The sequence below is a fragment of the Sporisorium graminicola genome, chromosome SGRAM_13 (genome assembly GCF_005498985.1).
Source record: "Sporisorium graminicola strain CBS 10092 chromosome SGRAM_13, whole genome shotgun sequence".
Classification (NCBI taxonomy): domain Eukaryota; kingdom Fungi; phylum Basidiomycota; class Ustilaginomycetes; order Ustilaginales; family Ustilaginaceae; genus Sporisorium; species Sporisorium graminicola.
Genome location: NC_043723.1, coordinates 38,564 through 58,013, shown reverse-complemented (window position 1 = coordinate 58,013; position 19,450 = coordinate 38,564). Strand labels below are relative to the sequence as shown.

The 19,450-nt window shown below is 57.2% G+C and overlaps 9 protein-coding genes across 9 annotated transcripts; 3 read left to right on the top strand and 6 right to left on the bottom strand.

Moving 5' to 3' along the window:
* Positions 1–3,756: 3,756 nt before the first annotated feature.
* On the top strand, positions 3,757–5,385 carry EX895_002073 (uncharacterized protein; the record flags this gene model as incomplete). Its single annotated transcript, XM_029882672.1, has 1 exon — positions 3,757–5,385. One exon carries the CDS (start codon positions 3,757–3,759, stop codon positions 5,383–5,385), a length of 1,629 nt encoding a protein of 542 aa, XP_029740817.1.
* A 71-nt stretch (positions 5,386–5,456) lies between these two features.
* On the bottom strand, positions 5,457–7,036 carry EX895_002072 (uncharacterized protein; the record flags this gene model as incomplete). The annotated part of the gene is made up of 5 exons (XM_029882671.1): positions 5,457–6,023; positions 6,103–6,185; positions 6,283–6,687; positions 6,760–6,949; positions 7,022–7,036. The coding sequence occupies 5 exons, from the start codon at positions 7,034–7,036 to the stop codon at positions 5,457–5,459; spliced, it is 1,260 nt and encodes a 419-aa protein (XP_029740816.1).
* A 506-nt stretch (positions 7,037–7,542) lies between these two features.
* EX895_002071 (uncharacterized protein) lies at positions 7,543–8,850 on the top strand (the record flags this gene model as incomplete). The annotated part of the gene is made up of 1 exon (XM_029882670.1): positions 7,543–8,850. The coding sequence occupies one exon, from the start codon at positions 7,543–7,545 to the stop codon at positions 8,848–8,850; it is 1,308 nt and encodes a 435-aa protein (XP_029740815.1).
* A 292-nt stretch (positions 8,851–9,142) lies between these two features.
* Positions 9,143–10,015, bottom strand: EX895_002070 (uncharacterized protein; the record flags this gene model as incomplete). The annotated part of the gene is made up of 1 exon (XM_029882669.1): positions 9,143–10,015. The coding sequence occupies one exon, from the start codon at positions 10,013–10,015 to the stop codon at positions 9,143–9,145; it is 873 nt and encodes a 290-aa protein (XP_029740814.1).
* Positions 10,016–10,776: 761 nt separating this feature from the next.
* Positions 10,777–12,507, bottom strand: EX895_002069 (uncharacterized protein; the record flags this gene model as incomplete). Its single annotated transcript, XM_029882668.1, has 1 exon — positions 10,777–12,507. One exon carries the CDS (start codon positions 12,505–12,507, stop codon positions 10,777–10,779), a length of 1,731 nt encoding a protein of 576 aa, XP_029740813.1.
* Positions 12,508–14,436: 1,929 nt separating this feature from the next.
* On the top strand, positions 14,437–15,548 carry EX895_002068 (uncharacterized protein; the record flags this gene model as incomplete). Its single annotated transcript, XM_029882667.1, has 2 exons — positions 14,437–15,291; positions 15,378–15,548. The coding sequence occupies 2 exons, from the start codon at positions 14,437–14,439 to the stop codon at positions 15,546–15,548; spliced, it is 1,026 nt and encodes a 341-aa protein (XP_029740812.1).
* Positions 15,549–15,694: 146 nt separating this feature from the next.
* EX895_002067 (uncharacterized protein) lies at positions 15,695–16,741 on the bottom strand (the record flags this gene model as incomplete). Its single annotated transcript, XM_029882666.1, has 1 exon — positions 15,695–16,741. The coding sequence occupies one exon, from the start codon at positions 16,739–16,741 to the stop codon at positions 15,695–15,697; it is 1,047 nt and encodes a 348-aa protein (XP_029740811.1).
* A 378-nt stretch (positions 16,742–17,119) lies between these two features.
* On the bottom strand, positions 17,120–17,758 carry EX895_002066 (uncharacterized protein; the record flags this gene model as incomplete). Its single annotated transcript, XM_029882665.1, has 2 exons — positions 17,120–17,622; positions 17,704–17,758. 2 exons carry the CDS (start codon positions 17,756–17,758, stop codon positions 17,120–17,122), a joined length of 558 nt encoding a protein of 185 aa, XP_029740810.1.
* Positions 17,759–18,294: 536 nt separating this feature from the next.
* Positions 18,295–19,155, bottom strand: EX895_002065 (uncharacterized protein; the record flags this gene model as incomplete). The annotated part of the gene is made up of 1 exon (XM_029882664.1): positions 18,295–19,155. One exon carries the CDS (start codon positions 19,153–19,155, stop codon positions 18,295–18,297), a length of 861 nt encoding a protein of 286 aa, XP_029740809.1.
* Between the last annotated feature and the right edge of the window lie 295 nt (positions 19,156–19,450).

Genomic DNA, 19,450 nt, shown 5'->3' with positions numbered 1-19,450 from the left:
TGTCGAGTCTGACAGAATGCAGAATGGGTGGCTGCGGAGTACCAAGGGTGGTGGTGATTGTTGGAAAGACCTTTATCTTCTCATGTCAGGATGATGGTTGTGAAGAGTATGTGTTGTCACTGCGGGAAGCGGTGACGATTGTTGACGAAGAGGCAAACAGTGGACGAAGTAAAGCGAGTTCCTGTCTGGCTACTGGTGTAAAGGTGCGTGAAGGCGAGGAGGAGCAAGGTGGTGGAGTTGAAGGAAAGGACGCTCAGTTGGCGGTGGTGGCATATCAAGCTCGAACCAACTTGGGGACAGGCAGGGGACACAGGCCAACGCTATGGCCAAGGTCAGCTGTTTGCTGAATGCGAAAGAAAGAAAAAGAAAAAGAAAAAAGGAAAAGGAAAAGAACAATGGGGACAGCGGGGACTCGATTCAGGTGGAAAGGCTTCATTCAGTAAGCAGTCTGCGTGGCGTGGATGTGCGCGGGAGTTGTTGCATAGAAACGGCTGCAGCGGCGTATGGATCGCGGATCAGGGTGCGGGCGGACGTGAGGCTGGGGATGGCTCGAGAGGCACGCACACCCAGCCAGCCAGCCAGCCAGCCAGCCAGCCAGTCAGTCGGTGGAGACAGGCCAAGAAAAGATACTCGAGGAACACTGGTGGTGCCCCGGCCCGAAAAAAAGCGATTCTGACAAAAGGGACTCCGACCGAGTTTTGCTTGTGTCAGTCAGAAAGAAGCACCGACAGACAGACAGACGGCCAAGACACTTGGAGATTTCCTGTGACATTGTCGCGGGGATCGAAGCAGGGGCATACAGGGACGAATCGAACGGCGTATGAACACACACACACACATGCAGCGGGCAGCTCACTCGGCACGCCACGCCACGCCTCTGAGTCATGTTCAAGTAGAAAATGGAACCATTCAGGCGCGTGACGAGAGGGTGGCAAAAACAAAAATCAAACAGAAAAAGAAAATCCTTTTTTTTTACCGCGAGCATCGACGAAATTCGCAATTCCGGACAGACACTCGCTAAGGAAAAGCAGATGCCGCAGAATGAATGGGTCTTGAACCGAAAAAGTTTCTGCCTTGCGTGCGTGTTCGACTTGGACTAACTTGTTCCAAGATGCGCGCGACCGTGGCGCATCTCTGTGTGCCACAAGACCTCGTTTCCAGTGGTACAGGAACCGCATCATTGCATAGCCGTTGGCTCTCTCTCCATCCACCCTTCCGTCCGTGTCCCGCTAGTTCCACTCGCATCTACAGCAATGTACTGTAGCTCTAGCAGCGTGTGACTCTGTGATTGATTCCGTTGCTGTTGCCATGCGTCGTTTGTTTCCATCCGCATCGTACCATGCGGGCTGACCCTTATGAGTGGATTGTGTCTCCGTTGCCGTCGACCGTGTGCCGTTGCCATCGCCATCGCCATCGCCATTGCCATTGCCATTGCCATCGAGAACACCTTTTCCAAGAGCTGTTGGAATGGGAAGGTTGGTCGAGTCGATGGCATCATTTCTGTCCTTCGACCTCCGCTGCTTTCTTCTCTCGTTCCGCTGTGCCCAGACCCTTCGGCGCTTCTTTTTTCGAGGTCCGACTACGAGAGGAGAGGCAGAGGGAGAGGGATAGGCGGAGGCAGAGGCAGAGGCGGAGAATCGCAATTGCATCTTCCGACTCTCGATCGGATTCCGAGCTTCAATTTGCGACTCAGCTCGTGCAAGTTGCTACCGGGCAGCCAGCATGACCGGCAGACATACAGAGACGCGTCCGCGCCGATCTCTACAGGTTCAGAGCAGCTGATCCTGCATCAGTATGGAAGTGCCTGCCGTTCTAGCAAATGCGCTTGCTGGCTGGCTCGATGGTCGTGACAAGCAACACAGTCTACTGCGTTTCCTAAAGCACTCTTGCATGCGGACAAAGCTTGCTCTCCGCTTGGGGTGCACCACCAACAAACGCGACCGGCAACGCACTGGCGTATCCTGTCTTGTAAAACACGCCCGGGCCCTGCATGCCCTGCTGCATCAGGCTAGTCTGTCCGTGTTTCAGAGGCGCGACGACGCTTCCAGAACCGCAATCAAAGCCGCGTGTCCGTCCGGGCCGTTTCCACCGCCATCGTGGAATGCCACCGCCACACTCATTTTCGACACAGACCCGCCATCCATCCATCCATCCATCCATCGCCCGGACTTGCCTTTTTTTCTGGGCGGCGTCCGTACCACTCTGCTTTTGTTCAACCCCTGCTCTTGACAATGTCGTAAAAAAGCTCCTGCTCGACAAGCTTGTCCGAGGAGCATCTCAGACTCGTGATAACCATCCTAACCTTGCCGCGCTCATCGAAGAAGCCAATCATGCAAGCAACGAGATGCAGTCGATGCGTACATGCATTAAAATCTTCCAAGTCTCTCTACACTGCTGCTTCTGCCGTAACACTCTTCCCTCTCCGATCTTCTTGGTATGTCTCACTCGCACTCTCGTTCTCCCACTTTTCTCTTTCTCGCACTCACACCGAGCTTGCTTGCGGTCACCCCGTTCCTGTATGCGTCGGAGTGTCAAAAAAGAGAGCGTCCTGAATACGACAAAGCTGCCTGCTATCGGGGCTCCTCGCAGACCGCCAACAGTCGCCGACTACAGCCATGCTTGGATTCTTGGCGCAGTCGCCGCAACTCGAAGGGTGCGGCCGTTGCAGCTGCTTTCCAACACGGCACTTGCAACGCCGAGCAGAACTGCACTACGTGTTTGTCGCCTAACTTTTTACAGCACTCGGAATCCGACAGCCGTGTTCTCCAGTGTCTCGAACGTGTGAGCTGCAATGGACTAGATATGCTACGCGTGCTGTGATGGCCAATTAGAGGTCCATTCTTCGATCCGCAAATCCAAAATAACTTCGAGGTAGCGAGCTCGGCTAAATCTCTCCCAGCTGACCCCCCTGGCGATTGTTTGTTCGATGCTCGTGGAAGTTGACCTTCAAAGCAAATCCCGCTTGTGTGTGCTAACCCTCACGCCGAGCGGAGACCAACCATTCCCCTGTCCGCCCCACCTGCCTCTTTCTGTCTCTCTCGGCTTCTCGCTTGTTCGCTGCCGGTCGTCTCGATGGGTAGGGACTTGTATTGTGTTCGCGGATCGACCGTGCAGGTCCTGCGATGAGTACCTCGAAGGCGACTCCTCCGCTGCAGAGCGTACCACTGTTTTTTGTGCGTACCTGTCCAGTCCAACATCTACGGATCAGCTGGCCACCAAGACCGATTTTTCGGTTCGTCCTTCGCCCCCCGCCGCAGTCGACGAGTGGGTGTAGCAATCTTGCGCAACGTCGAGCCCGGGTTGGGCATCGCATTCCTATGTCCGCCCCTCTTTGCCCGGCATGTCGGCGTCGGTGTCATCAACGGAAGCGGCACCCGGTTTGCAACTGCCGCATGCCCGTTGAACATGTGAACAAATATTGCAACCCCAATTCTGTGTTCTCATTTTCTAGCCTCAAATGTTTTTTCCTTGTAGTGCTAAATGTAGGTGCTTATCGTCTCGAGCATCTGCAACGACCGACTGTTCTTCTCCGCTGGTAGTCCGATGAAGATGTCATCTATCTCTGACAATGCTGACCCTCGATGCGCAGAGAGGGGCAGTCGGTGAAAGACATTTTTCTCGTACGATACGACAACACACCATGCCTCCACCACAGCCTTTTTATCTTCTTCAGGGTCCAATTCTTCGTCGAGGAAGAAGAAACAGAGCGTCTCCAACGCATCTCGGCTCTGCTCTTCACCTACAAGCAACACAGCAATGGTCGGCACACTAGCAAGAGGACGATTGGCACGGCGTTGCCTTAGCGTAGGCACCAGCTTCGCTCCGCCCGGCCGACGAAGCTGTGCTGGCATCTGCTGCACAACGCCTCTATCTGCGAAGCTGGCTGGCCGAAGCATCACGACATCCTCGATAGCGCGCAACGACTCCCAAGTGTTCCAGGATGGTCCCTTCGACCCGTACAACGCTATAGTAGCCGAAATTGGGCCATCCTCGAGCTCCACAGCGCAAAGTGCAGTCGCAGGCCCTCTGAGCGGATGGTCAGCAGCGATCAAGGCCAACATCTGCGTGCGCGGTACTCCCGCCACGTGCTCCAGTGTCATGCTGCAGACCTTCCAGCCGACTTTCGACGCTGCCGCCGTGTCGGCTTTACGCAACGCAGGTGCAGACATCAGCTGCATCACCAACTGCGACGAGTTTGGCATGGGCTCCAACAACGTGCACTCGATTCACGGGCCAGTGCGCAATCCCGCGTCTGCAACCGCTACGCAAGGACAAGTGTGGGATCTCGAGGCAGAGAGGGTGGCTGGAGGGAGCTCCGGTGGATCAGCAGCGGCGGTGAGAGCAGGACTGGCGAGGTTTGCGCTCGGAAGCGATACGGGTGGCAGTGTCAGATTGCCCGCAGCATATTGCGGCGTGGTGGGTCTCAAGCCGAGCTACGGATTGGTCAGTCGGTGGGGGCTGGTATCGTATGCGGATAGCCTGGACACCGTGGGTGTACTTTCTAAGACGGTCGAGGATGCAGCAACCGTCTACGATGTGCTCGCACAGCACGACGTGCGAGACCCGACAAGCGCCAGCACCGAAGCACGTGCAGCCGCCGCCGCCACCACGGACAGCCTGCTCAACTCGCTCGCATCCCCAAGCTCATCGCAGCCGCTCAAGGGGCTTCGTGTCGGAGTGCCGAAGGAGTACTTTCCCACCGAGTTGCACCCACGCGTGCTGCCGCCCTTCCGACGCGCAGTCGCCGCGCTGGAGCAGCTCGGGGCGCAAGTGGTGCAGATCAGCCTGCCGACTACGCCGTCTGCTCTCAGTGCGTACTACATCATCTCCTGCGCCGAAGCCAGCAGCAACCTCGCGCGGTACGACGGCGTCGAGTACGGCTTCCACCAACCTCGTGCACCGGGCCATCACGCATACGCAGCCACACGCACGGCCGGCTTTGGCGACGAGGTGCGCAAGCGCATTCTGCTCGGCACGTTTGCACTCACCGCCGATGCATTCGACAACTTCTTCCTCCAGGCGTCACGCATTCGGGCTCAGGTGCAGCAGGACTTCGCCGCTGCATTGCGGGTCCGTCACCCTTCCACCAGGGCAGAGGGCGGCGCGGTCGAGGGAGTCGATGTGATCGTCCACCCTTCCGCGGTGGACACGGCGCCGACACTGGCTTCGGCGCTGAGAGAGAGCGAGGGCACAGACGCAGCGGAGTATGTGCAGGATATTCTGACGGTGCCGGCGAGCTTGGCGGGGCTGCCGGCGCTCTCGGTGCCCGCGGGTGTAGCGCAGGACGATGGCTGGCCTGTCGGGGTGACGCTCGTGGCTCAATGGGGGTGTGACAAGGCACTGCTGCACGTGGGCAAGCAGTTACAGTCGCAGCTCGATGCATAGCACGCAGCCCAATGCGCATCTTTGTATACCACATAGGGAAAGTTGCAAACGATTTGATGAAACACATTCTTCTACAGCCGACCATCAGCGCTCACCAGTGCATGTCTACCAAGCTGCTTCGTCGACTGAAACCCAGCCAAGCCGGCATTCAGCTCGAAATCGGCCAGCAGCGTCTTGAGCACATCGCGCACGCCGTCCTCGCCGTTGACCGCCAGGCCCCAGCACCAAGGTCGGCCCACCGCGACACCGTCGGCGCCGAGACAGAGCGCCTTCATGATATCCGCGCCGCAGCGCACGCCCGAGTCGAAGATGACGCTCCTCCTCTCTGCGTCCTGTTTGCGCGGGAGCGAGTGGATGTAGTCGGCGATGGCGGGGAGCTGGGTGAGAGAGGCTACAGCCCCGTCGACTTGGCGCCCGCCGTGGTTGGAGACCCAGACGCCGTCCATGCCCGCTTCGACGGCGCGTGCGGCATCGGCGACGGTCTGGATGCCTTTGAGCACGATCGGGTCTGGACCCCAGAGTCGCCGGAGGAGGGCGAGGTCGGACCAGGTGCGCGAGACGCCGGGGGAGAGTTGCGCGATGGCTGCCACCGAGGCTTGGGTGATGTCGTCCTTGGTTGCGTCGGGGCGGCGCGGATCCTGTGTAATGAGAGGAAGGCGAAAAGATAGGGTCAGTGGGAGGGGTCACCGTTGAAAGTTATAGGAGTGGCAAACATACCTTTCCCTCGCAGTACTTTTCGATGAAGATGGGATCCGAAAAGACATTCGCAACGCCTTCGCCAGTCAGGAAAGGGTTGTAGGCTGTGGTTGCAAGGTTGAAGAGCAAGTCAGAACGTCACATTAGCGGTCGAGCCCCTTGTCTTGAATCTCTGACGGCCACCACTCGCGCATGACTCACCTGTGTCAAGGTCTCTAGGGCGCCATCCAAGATTCCACGTATCCAACGTGACGACGAGCACGCGGTACCCCGCCTTTTTGGCTCTGGCCAACAGACTCTCGGTCAACTCGTCGTCCTGGGGCCAATAGAGCTGGAACCACGCATCCACGCCATCCTCTTCGGCTCCCTTGGCGAAGCCGGCATCCTCGTGCACCTTCTCGAGAGGACGACTGGTGGCAGAGGACAAGGTGAACGGGATTTCGAGGTCTGCTGCTGCGCGAGCCGTAGCACAATCGGCATCGGCTGGGTGCAGTTGGGCCTGAACGCCGATGGGAGCGACGACGAGGGGCGACGAGTAGTCTCTTCCGAACAAACGGGTGGTGCTATCGAATTCGGCAAGCGAGACGTCTCGCAGCATCGATGGGACTGTTGGGAATGCAGTAGGCCAATGTCAGCAAGGTATGAGACGAGTGTATACCGGGTGGGATTAGGACGTACCAATGTGCCACTTGTTAAAGGCATCAAGGTTGCTGCGAGCAGTTGACTCGGTGGAAGCGCTTCCAGCAACGTAAGCGTAGGCTTCGGGAGGGATCTTTGCTTTAGCTTGCTGTTCGAGCAGCTTGAGATCGGTTGTTTGCGGCTTGCCACCGCTCAGCCCGCCGACATAGATCTCGCGAAGATAGCCAGACTGCACAAGAAGCACAAGACTCGATCAAAACATACCCCACACCTACACTGCGAAAAGGCGAAGTACACTCACCTTTGGATCGGACATGATGATGAATGCTTTTGCAGTGTGTGCAGCAGTGGTTCGAAGAGAATAAACGAGTTGCTGTTCTGTGCGAGAATATGAGTGCGGGTGAGGCAGATTTTGCGGGGTAAGCTTCCCGGCTTCTTGTTGCGCTTCTTGGCCGGAGCGACTTGTTAACCCCAAAATGTTAGATTGGCTGGGTACAAATTTTGGTACCGATTTGGGCGCCGAGCGAGAATCCGGCGGCGGAGTTGTTTTTGGGGGGCAAAGGAGAAGCTGCCGAGTACCGCGCGCAAACACTCTGAGCCGGCCAAAAGGGTCCTCCTAGGCTATGCCGACTCGGAGCGTTGTTCGGTACTTGTTCGCATTGATACCTGCTAGCCGAGATGCTCCTGGAGGTGGTTGCTATCATCCCATCCCCAGATTGTTGTAGAAGCTTATATATACGAGCACCTCGGTGCGGCTTGTCGATTGTGTCCCTGAAGCCAACGACCACCAAAGCCTTGTAAGAACAATCTTCACCAGGCACTATGACTTCTCCATACTACCCATCCGCTGCGCCCTACGTGGGCCAAGAACACGCGGCACCTCCCAGCTACGATGCCGCCATGGGTTCTGCATCTACCCCTCGATCGTCCCGCACACAGCGCCTCTCCGACGAAAAACAGTACCGAGGATTCACCGAAAAGGAACAGCACAGACGTCAACAAGAGTTTGCCAGCTATCCAAGCAGGCCAAGCAGCAGCAACCGCTATGCTTCTTCCACGCCGGCACAACTCCAAGCTTCCCCTTCGTCCTCTCGTTCCGGATACGGCGGCATGCCTCTCAACCCTCAAACGGCGCTCGCTCAGTTTGGAAGCCCTTTTGCAACGTCGGCCGACTGGGCTCCCTCTGCCCACGATGCTCGACTGACCCACTTGCCCCAAGTCGATCTCGAAACCCGGATCAAGATGCGCTTTTCCGGCCCTTCTGCAGAACAGCGTGCCCTGGCGCCACCTCCGAGCTTCTCCAGGCACTGTCAGCCCACGCTGCGGTACTCGGCGCACTCTCACTTTGAACCTGTCTACATCAAGAGCGCCAACAAGAAGGAGGAGAAGAAACAGCTTCTGTCGGACGGATTCCAGCCAGTCTACCCCGGTGCGCTCATGGTGCAGCACAACGTGAGTGCGGCTGATTGGGGCCGCTTTTTGGAGGACCTTGCCGTGGCGGGCAAGCTGACGGGCAAGCAGAGCATCATCTCCAATGTTGCACCCATGACGATGCATATGGGTGCCACTGGCTTCTTGGTCACCCGAGCCATCGAGAGGGCCATGAAGAAACGCAAAGACCCCGTGATCTGCGAGGCGGTTGAAACGTGGCAGCAGAGCTTTTTTGGACCGAGGGACCTCGACGTGTACATCCTCCACACTGGAGAGAGACTCACCGCTCGATCGCCCAACGCTCCCATCCCCGGAACCAACCTCACCGCTTCGACGCAGCTGCAGAGGTCGAAGACGTCGGCGTCGAGCAGCAGCTCTAGTTCAAGCTCAAGCAGCGATTCTGACGACAGTGTTGATTCTCGCCATCCCGCGTTCCAGCCTACAGGCGATCGGAAGATGGACAAGATGCAAAAAAAGGCATTGAAAAAGCAGAGGAGGCTCGAGAGAAAGCAGAGGAAGGCCCAACACAAGCACGAGAAGAAGATGGCAAGGATCGACCGCAAACGCGAACGTGATCTGAAAAAACACGGCGACTCTGCGAGCAGGACGGGTGCAAGAGGGGGATACCTGCTGGTCATTGCCCCTCTCAAACCGACTGTGAGCAAGCCTCCCACGGACGCGGCTGCTTTCATGTGGTGATCCTTGCTCGAGGCACTCTCACACTTCTTGTATATACGTTCGCAATACCATTGCAAGTTGCATCGCATCACAAACCAGGATACTGTTGTATCGACGATGGAGTGCAGCATCAGACGTGCATGAAGCGATCAAAGTCTGTTCCTTACGGACGAGCTTCTGGCTGCAGCCTTGGACACCGGGACCATGCCGACTGGCGTAGACGTGTCCAGCGATGCGTGTCCAGCAACAAAAAAGAGAAGCGATTGACGCGAGTTCTTGAAGACGGCTGATTCTTCGTGTCGAGATCTTCTCGTCAGAGGTCTGTCGAACTGCTCAGTTCTCGCCAGGTCTCGATCGTGGTCTTGATGCGATCGGCGCTCTGACCTATGACCTGTAAGGCGTCTGGACCGAGGGGCAAGCGATAAGGGATCTCTTTCCCAGCGCAGCGTCCGCTCTGGGTCAGGCACTCCACCACCAGACGCGCTGCTTTGTCCGGATCACCAGGCTGCTGTAGATCACCCTCGTGTAGGCCTTGTCGTACGTAATCCATCACAGGGTCGAGGTCCGGAAGCTGGCGTTGAGCCACCACTCGTCCTTTGCCCTCGGTGAGGAAAGCAGTGCGGAATCTGCCCGGTTCTATGCTGGTCACCTGAATGCCCAAGTGAGAGACTTCGTCTCGTAGCGCTTCGGCGATGAGGGAACAAGAGGCTTTGGTCGCACTGTAGTAGCCAGAGCCCGGGTATCCAATCCAGCCGCCAAGCGAACCGAACATTGCAACTACACCGGATCTCTGTGCACGCATGTATGGCAATACAGCTTGCAATACCCGAACCGCTCCCAGGACGTTGACTTCAAAAAGCCCTTGAATCTCGTCGAGCGAGCATTCTTCCACACCGCCTTGGAGAATGTATCCAGCGTTGTTGATGAGCACGTCAACAGTCTTTGAAGGCGATCTCGACACGAGTGCGTCGACGCTCTGTTTGACGGTATCCGCGTCCTCCGTGACATCCAGATGTCCCGTCACAGCCCCAGCGTCAGCCAGTTCCTTGAGGCGATCTTGAGCAGATGTGCCTTGTTGACCTCGGGCTGTTGCTAACACTATGTGCCCTTCGGACAGTGCCTGTTTGGCCAAGGCAGCGCCCAGGCCCGAGCTGCAGCCAGTAATGAGGAACGTTTTGCCAGCCATTTGAGGAGGAGGCAAATAGTGGAAGTGTCTTACTGATGGTGGCAGGAACAGGCCAAGAATGCGATAAGACCTGACTTTATATGACCCTCATTGTTCTCAGTTTGTGAAGTGCGATTTGCCGTAAGCAGCGTAAACATGAGCATGGCTGATGCGCCAAGGCCACAAGATCCGGAGCAAAGCAGGTCCAATCAAGCGCTTCAATAGCCAGCTGGATGCTTTCGGTCCCATTCTAAAGTCCGGGCTGGGGTAGACTCAGTCAGTGTTCCGATTAACCTCCACGGAGGTGGTATGTGTGCAGTCTAGTGAGCTGGAGATCTGTCGGACTGGAGATCATGGGGGCGAGAAAGACCTGGAAAGAAAAGGAGTCCATGCTCTATGTATCGAGAGAGCGGTTGCGAAACTTCTTGGGCGCCAACCGCATCCGCGGGGTTGGCATTGACTGACGGCTTGAGGCTGAGCCTGGTTTTCCCGTTCCTGCAGTGTGACGAGCTTTTTCCTCGCGGACGTGTACTGCGCTGTGTACTGTCCAAGAACCAGCCAGAGTCTACCCGAAGATGATTGCCAGGCTGTTGACATTCGTCCGAGAAGGCCTGCAGCATCAAACGCTGTGATGTTGTGCCATGTCCGCAGTTCGCAACCATCAAAGTGATTTCTATCTCGTATTCTCTCCGTCCATGATGATTGCCTTGAGCACTTTCAGAATTTCTTGTACATACATTCACAACCACGACTCTCTCGTAATCGACAACCGAACCGCAGCATCAAGCGACATACCCGACGCGGTCCAAGTCCGGAGCATACAAGCCGGCGCCAGAGTTGGTGATGGTGATCGAGTTGGTCGCATCACTCTTGAACCCTGTCAGCCGGACCTTGTAGCTTTTGGTCACGTCTTTGTCCCAGTCGTAGCCGGACAGCGGGAAGCTGACGTTCTGCGGGCTGCCTCCGTTGACGCTGATCTGCGCAGCGCGTTGGTTGGTCGCACCCACAAACGAGAAACCCACGTCTGCGTTGATGTAGTCAAAGTAGAGCACTGCTTGCTCGGCGCTCGCCTGGATGCCGTTGAGTGTCAGCGAGTTGGACGCACCGTTGCCGATGAAGCCCACTTTGCTGCCGTTCGAGCAGCCAGAGCACGAAGCCTTGGCTGCCGAACCTGCGAGTGTGCCCGACTCGGCTTCGATGTAGGTCAGCGTCGGAGCAGCAGCGGTGGCGTACTGGATGTTGCTAAGACGCAAAGCGATCGAGCCGTGGGCGTTGACCTGCTTGCTAAACAAGCTCGCGCCTGTTTCAGTCGTGTCCGTCCAGAGGTCGAGCACGTCGGCTGAATCGATGCCCAGCTCAGCAAAGTCGACAGTGATGGTCCTCTGCGTATCCGTCCAGTCGAACGCGAGCACGGCCATGTCGCCATTACCAAGCTTGCCCGCGTGAAGGTCAAAGTCGCCCGTCCTCCGCTCAACCAGCTTGACCGGCTCGCCCAGCTCATCCTGGTTGACGGCGATCAAACCCTTGTTGAGCAGGATGGCCTTTGCCTCGGACGAGATGCTCGAGAGATCCGTCGAGATCACCAGCGGACTCTTGACCATGGCCCAGAAGGCGAAATGCGTGGCCTGCTCGTCGATCGACATGCCTGCATTGCCCACTTCGAGCAGATCGCCGTCAGCGAAATGTCCGGGCCCACTGCGGCCGTTGAGCGAGATCGGGATGGCCTGGTTGAGGATGCGCTCGACATTGATCCAACCCTCGGCGATGTCGTCCGAGAGACGGTAGGACGTGCTGAGGCCCGAAGTCCACTGGGCGGGACCGACGAGGCTGCCGTCCGACTGCGTTTGTGCAACCCCCCACTGGCAGATGAGCAGCTTGTGGATGCCCACGTTGGAAAGGGCTTTGGTCATGGCACCGAAGCGCGTGGGGAAGTCGGTGCGTGCGTTCTTGGGTGCGTTGTCAGCTGCCGAGGTCCCGTCTGCGTAGCAGTTGTCGTACTTGAGATAGGACACGTTGAAGCTCTTCAGCAGCGCTGCATCCTGCGCTTCATGTCCCAGACTGCCGAGAACAGGACTGGGGGACTGCGGGTCACAGGCTCGATAGCCCGCGTCCGAGTACAGACCAAAGTCGAGACCTTTAGACGTCGCGTACGAGCCAAGGCTCTTCATCCCCGAGGGGAACGCGTCGGTGTTGACCATGAGATTGCCGGATGCATCACGCGCCGTGGTCCTAGACACCCAGCCGCAGTCGACCTGGAAGAAGTTGTAGCCCGCAGCAAGGTAGCCTTGCGACTGCATGATGTCCATGGTAGTGTGCGACGCGGCCACGGTGGGGGAACATGAGACCTGGTTGTACGTGTTGAAGCCCATGCCGGGAGTGGGGAGGGCATCAGTCGACTGGCGTGCCTGGAAGTGGGAGCGGGGCAGGGCAGTTGCTGAGCTGAAGGACGCAGTAGCGAGAACGACAGCCGCTGCTGTCACCAAGGACAGCTCGATCGTCGATGGCAACATCATCGTCGCACGAGCAGAGAGGATGAGGGGATTGGAGGCTGAAGCTGAGACTGGACAAAAGTCTGTCGTTGCCCAAAGGTGCTGGATACCCTGTCTATATAACAATCCTGGCTTCATAGCGGAGTAGCCCGAGCCGAAGAGGTGAAGTCCGCTAAGAACCGACTCACTGAACAGCGTGTTGATGCCTACCTCACCATTCTTCTCTATAGTCCAGTCATGGATGCACAGTGCTGCCTTCAACAGGGCCATTCATGCCGAAGAAGAATCCACCGACGGTATTGGTCGGTCTCTGGTGGTGAGCCGACCGCAATCTCTTACCCCGCGCTCGCTTAGCACGTAAAGCTAAAATCAGCTGCAGCTCGTCCGGTCCGCTCTTCGCGGTGATCAGACTCGCTTACGAGAGTAGCTAGTTCACCGGAGTATACGATGGCTCGGTTGTCACACGGGTGGGGAACGCGTTCGAGAGATCACCGATGGGCGGTTGCGGGCGCGAACGTGGCGTGGGTAAGCAATGGCCGGCATTCTCTCTCGGCGATGCTCAGCCCGCGTGGATCGCAGCTCGTCGAGCCGTCTCACGTCACACTGAGTTGCACATCATGCCGGCACTCATCGGGTGGCGATTTGTGATATGCGTCAAAGCGACAAAGAGAAGCGGTACCGCTCGGAGACGTCGAGGGGTGTGTTTTGCCAACTCGGACTGTTCCCACAAGAACTTTCACTCGCCCCCAAGCTCGTCATTGAGCAGTGCTGGGCCCTCGGAGCATCTAACGTCGCGCGAAAACCACCCACCTGGGCGAAGATCACGGTACTCGAGAGGAAGGCCAACCGCCTGCAAGCGTGGGTCATCGGGCGAGACCAGCTGAGCTGCAACGCCGCCATATAATGAGAGCTGTTCCATACAGTCGAACACATGGTTGTCGCCCTCGTCTTCGTCTGTGATTCCTGGATGATGCGATATCACCATAACTTCCCCTGCTTCATCACTGCCGTCAAACACAAAAGTGTACTGTGTTCGTCCCTCCATGCAGTCGGCCAGGTCTCCCAGAGTATGGGGCGACGTGCGTAGCTCGAAATGATCTCCGAGTGCTGGCACCATCTCTTCCGTAGTGCACGCTCCTGCGGCTGTGTCGTTTGCCTGCGAACAAATGAACAGTCCATATCTGCGGGGATGTGGTCCTGCGCTCCATGTCGTGAAGTTAGTCCAAGGCGTCTCGGAAGCCTGCACGGCTGCGAGGCAAGCTAGGACTGCGGCAGCGACAAGACGCAGTAACAGCGCAAGGCGAGGCATGTCGATCGGGGCCGTCAAAGCTGCTGCTGCTGCCGCCAAGCTTGGACTGGAAGCCTTGTCGTGCGTTCGGGTCGAGTATTACAAAGGGTGGATGCTGAATTTGCCAACCCTGCCGCAAAAGGGCGCAACAGGCTCCGAATTCGGGCGAATGGGACAACAGCCGGCGTTGTTTGTATAAACAATGTACCGTGCGAAAGAATCGTATGAATACCAACTCCATGGACCATGTTCGCTTGCTCTTGTGTGGCTTCCAACTAGTCGATGCGATTCCGCTTCCGTCGGAATGAACCTGTTTGGTGAGCCTGCTGCCTGCTGAATTGCGCCGTCAAATGACACCGAATTCGGATGGACGTTCGGATGCCAAGGTTCGAGGCTGGTCCTCGCTTGTGTGCTTCTGTCTCTCCACTGCACAGCCATTGCTTTTTCCGGGCAGGGGGTGCACCGAGTGATGCACTTCGGCTGTCGCTTCGGCTGTGTTTCGGCTGTGTTTCGATGATGTCGTCAAAGCCCTGACTCGCGGTGGACACGTGATAGGTCTGCCATGGAAGGAACAGCTTCGACACATGTATAAAAGAGGAATGGCTTCATCATAGATTGAAGCAACCGCCCCATGTTGTTCCGTCACTGACTCGTCGAACGCAAACATGTGGTCACCACTCGCCAGCGCATCGCTGGTCTTTCTCCTGCTATACCTTTGCCTCTTCACCGTCTTGTCGACACTCTTCTTCCAGCGAAAGGTTGTCTGGAAGTCGCGCTGGCTGGTGCTGCTGCTGCACGTCCTCGTGCGTCTGGCATCGCAGGCATGTGGTCTTTCGTTTGGCATCATCGGCTATCGGAACATTGACCTGCTCGTCGCCTACTACGTGCTGGGCGCCGAAGGCTATTTCACGCTGGTCGTGTGCACTTCGCGGTTCCTCATCGCCTGGCAACGCAACCACTGGGGCTTCTCGTGGCTGGAACCCACAGATCCAGCCCAGGAACGTGCTGGCTGGCGCAAGCGCTGCCAGCGCCTGTTCCGCTGGAGGTCGAGCAGCAACGACGGCCGCCCATCGTCGAACAAGTGGATGGTGCTCGTGGACTGGCTGCTGGTGGGTGCCAACGCCATCATTATTTCGGGAGGCTCTCTCAGCTCGGCAGCCTACACGGACAGCGATCTGACGCCGAGCCAGGTCGAGTCCAGGCTGCACGCGGCTAGGGGCATGAGGGCGGCAGGGCAGGCCGTGTTCCTGGCGATCAACACGGCGTTGCTCGTCTGCATCGCCGTGACCATGCACCAGCACCGCCGCCATCGCTTCGACACAACCGCTCCTCGAAACAGCGAATCGGTCAACCCAATCAAGGAGAAGGATCGACAAGAGCCGCTGGACACAGACTCGTCACCACAAACCCGGAGACCGTGGTTCGCCCACCCGATCCTGCTGATGCTGCTCATCGCCTGGCCGTTCCTCATCGTGCGCGGTATCTTTGGCGTGCTTCAAGCGGTCATTCCTGATCTCAACGTAAGTAGGACTGAGTACTGTACTCTTCGCTCACTGCAATCCTGTCTCAGCGCTGACCCTGATAACCACTTTGCCGCTAAGCACAGTACTTCAACTCGGAGGTCTACGACGCAAATGGCTTGACCCAACAGTTTGTCACCGAAGAGACGTGCATGGTCACCATGATGGAGTTTATCAGTGCGACCATCTTGACGTCGACCTACTTTGCCAGTCGTTCCGAGCCGCATCGCAGAACAAACTATTCAAACACCGCCTAGACCTTTGCAGACGCTTTCTTGTCACAATGCAAAATCACACACTCTCTAGACCAGGCCTTGCTAGATGCATGTGAGAATGGTATAGTTGTATGGATCCAAAGCTGAAGTTGAGAGAACGAGCGAGAGCGAAGGGGTCGGGCTCAGTTCTAGCGCCAAACCGCGACAAAGCGAATTTCGACGCTCCTCCTCGGCGGAGCATTGGGCGGAGGTGTAGGGTGGCCTTTCAAGTTTGTTACGGCACAGTGTGCACCGTACAGCGCCTCGACCTGCACATCCGAGCCCTGCGACTGCAGCTGCTGCTGTTGCAGCGAGAGCGAGTCGTAGCATTTGAAAATGAGCAGTTCGTCGTTGGTCTGCTGCGGGATAAAGTGCCACTTCTGTGTCGCGTGTTCGTGGATGTCAAAGCCGCAGCCAAAGTAGTTTGCGTGTCTCGACAGCGAGGCTTTGGTGAGCGACCGGTAGTCGGCCACTGCGAGCGGCTTGTCGTAGACGGTCCCGCAGACGGGTCGCCAGAGGTTGATGATCATGGTTCTCGAGTAGTTGTTGCTGAGGTTTTGCTCAATGGCTTGGAACGGGTCGAGGGGGATGTGCTCGGAGAGGAGGCTGGGAGTGCCAGCGATGGCCATGGAGCAGACCTGTGCTCCCCAGGAGTGGTCCTGGTCGATATGTGCGTACACGGCAGGCGGTTCGAGCGGCATGTCGTAGCGCGACTCGATGCCTTGCGGTCGACGCTGGCGTTCATAGTCGCCGCGCAAACTTGCCGATTCAGAAACGGTGGATTCGCGCCTGGCTGTGTTCCAGACAATCACCTGGTCGGCTCCTGTGATCTTCTTCATCAGATCTTGGTTCTCTTTGATGAAAGCAGAGTAGTCGGCCTGCGTGTCGATGCCTCTCTCTGCCAACTGCGCGCTGTGGTGAGGCAACGTTGCAAAGCCACGTTGAGCTAGATTGGACCTGATGACATTCAGCTGTTGGTCATCTGAGAGAGCACGAATGGACTCTAGCTCCGGTCGCAGCGATAGGAGCTGCTTCCAGACGGACCTCTTTGGCTTTTCAAGTTGAGGGGTCTGAGACTGATGGTAGATGCTGGGATCATGGCCGAGTTCGTCGTCTGCATAGGTGAAGAGGAGTTCGCCCAACACTTTTGGCTCCTCTGGCGTTTCAGGCCTTGTGCTGTCGATGCGCACTGTCATGGCTGCTACCAAAATTGTCTGATGGGGTATAGGGAGGTAGGTAAGAAGAGAAGCTACGAGGACCGAGCGCAGTCTTTCTTTATCTCTCTATCAGGAACGAGAGCTGTCAGACATGAGGTACAGGGTCCTTAAGCATGCGGCAGACTGGAAGGCCGGGTGTCCGGTTCGGTTAGCTGGAAAGCGACAAGACGCGCACATGTGCCCTTGCAAAAACAGATAAACGCTGCACACGACAAGACCGGTCAACCTCTGGGAGTCGCAATTGCGCGCATCCCAGCTTGCGGAGAAACATGCAATGCCACGGACATGGTGTCAGGCACAATCAACAACAACAGCAGCAGCAGCACTAAGAAAGGAGGCCAAAACATCGCATTCAAGCTACAACACGACAAACGAGTACAGGGCCAGAACAAAGCCACCAAAAGCGGTGCCCACACGCACATTGTGCAGCTGCGTCCACTTTCGTAACAGCGACTCAGCCTGGGCCACGTCGATCGGCTCCTTGTTGTTCGCCGCCTGCCTCAGCGCCATGAGCTTGTCGTTGGTGGGCAGGATGGCTAGGATGGTGAACGCGATCACGCTGCCCGTCAACGCAGCCGATGCAAGGATGAGCTTCTTGCGTTGGGCCCAGTTGGAACTCAGACGCTTGGCAAAGGCGCTCTTGTCGTTGCTGGCGTCTGTGGTCAGTGCGTAGGTCGTCAGAGTGACGACAGAAAGCAGCGACAGAGCTGGCAAGACGAATCCAGCTTTGAATGCGCGTTCCCACAGTGTGAGCCGCTGCGCAATGCTGAGGTTGACGTGGAGGGCAGCGGGCGCGATCTTGGCACCTTGCTCGTCGATAAAGTGCGTGTTGATCAGCAGAGGGTATGCCAATGTGAGACCTGGTTCCGAAGAATTTCCAGCAAGAACATTGTCAGCGTCTGCGTCTGTTTGATGCGTTCCATGTTCGTGTTCCGACTTACCTGAAACCAAGCCAGAGCAGGTCAAGCCTACCAGAGCGGTGATGGGAGCAAACATGTTGTCTAAAGATGTGTGCAACTCGATCCGTTGAAGAGGACGCGCAGAAGTTGTATCGATGGCAATGTTGCATTTCCGATTCGTGAAGGAGAGACGATGTGTACGCGGGCAACGTACGGCGGATGGTCGCTACTTATACGCTGCCCGTCGATCAACGTGAGTTTTCCTTCGCGTTGTGCCTCTTCCGCTGCTTCCACATCTACGGCAGGCCAAACAGACTCAGGCGATCGTCCGACATTGCCCCGCGAACCGCGGGAAGGTCTCTTTGGCGTCTCAGTTTTAGCTACAGTAGACCCTTGCTGCATCAATTCGTCCGTGGCCAAACACAACACTGCGCACGTTCCTGTGGACTTGACCCGCGGTCCGCGGCGAATGGCAAACGGCCAACAGCAAATGCTCCTTCCTCCTGAAGCCTCTCAATGATCAGATTCACTCGCTTCACTTGTTCTAGTGACAACTTCATGCTCATATCGCCTGCCAGACACAATCATGAGAACAACTTTCATTAGCAATGCGGCTTATTCTCTGATATTGAGTCACTTGCGCAGTAGCACTTCGCCGCACACCATGATGTACACTCCGTCCGGGGCCTCGCTCCACTTCAAGTAGTCTTGTGCCATCTGTTCGATCTGCTCCTCGGTCACCTTGCCCGTCTCCAGTGCCTGCTTCTTCCAAGACTTGCCTGTGATGCGTTCGGCCCACATCTGGCCCCAGAATTTCGCGTTGGGTTGTCCGCCGTACGCCTGGTTGCTCGACGAGAAGGTGATGTGTTCTGCGCCCGCGGGGTAGCCTGCCTGTATGGCCCAGCTGACCAGGCGGCGCCCTGCATCCGGTTCCGCGCCGATCGAGCGGTAGATGGTCAGCGACGTGTCGAGCCAAAGCTTGAACGTGTCGGTCTCTGGGTAGAGGATCGTGTAGCTGCAGTCGGATTCACGTGCAGCGACGAGCCCGCCCCGCTTGCACACTCGCCGCATTTCCTGCAGCGCCTTGACGGGTTCCGGGAGATGCAGGAGCACTTGGTGGCAGTGAACCACGTCGAACGAGTCGTCTGCGTACGGCAGCTCGAATACCGATGCTACTTGGAAGCTGCACCGTTCAGCCAGCTGTCGCTCGGCGTCTGATTTGGCTCCTTCCGTGAGCTGCGTCAGTCTCTGTTGCGCCTCTGCCACTACTTCACCCGAGTAGTCTACCCCCACGATGCTGCCTTCAGGGACATACTTTGCCAGCGACGTGGTAATCGTGCCCGGTCCGCAGCCGATATCGAGGATCTTGTCACCCGGCTTGAGTTGGGGCAGCAGGAACGCAGCCGACGTCTCTGCAGTGCGAGAAGCATGCGACCTCAGCACTGCTTCTGAGTAGCCCTGTGTGTATGTTACTTTGCTTCCTTGGCTGCTCATCTGGCTGAAGAGTCGGTTCGATGATGGTGCCGGGAACGTAAAGCGGCGGAGGTGATGTCTCTTTATACTGTAACTTCCGGGAAGATGGCGCGGTCAGGTGGCATGCTAAGGCTCAGTTGCACAGTCCGTGCGCGTCCGTTCTGCAGCGGCAGGCATTAGAATCCGCAGCGATCGAGACGGCCGTGGACGTCCGATGCCCCCGCTGTTACCCGCGACCCTGCATTCGGCTACATTTACTCACCTTGTGTGACTCCCTCATCACAGCCATAGACTTCACCACAACCACATCACACTT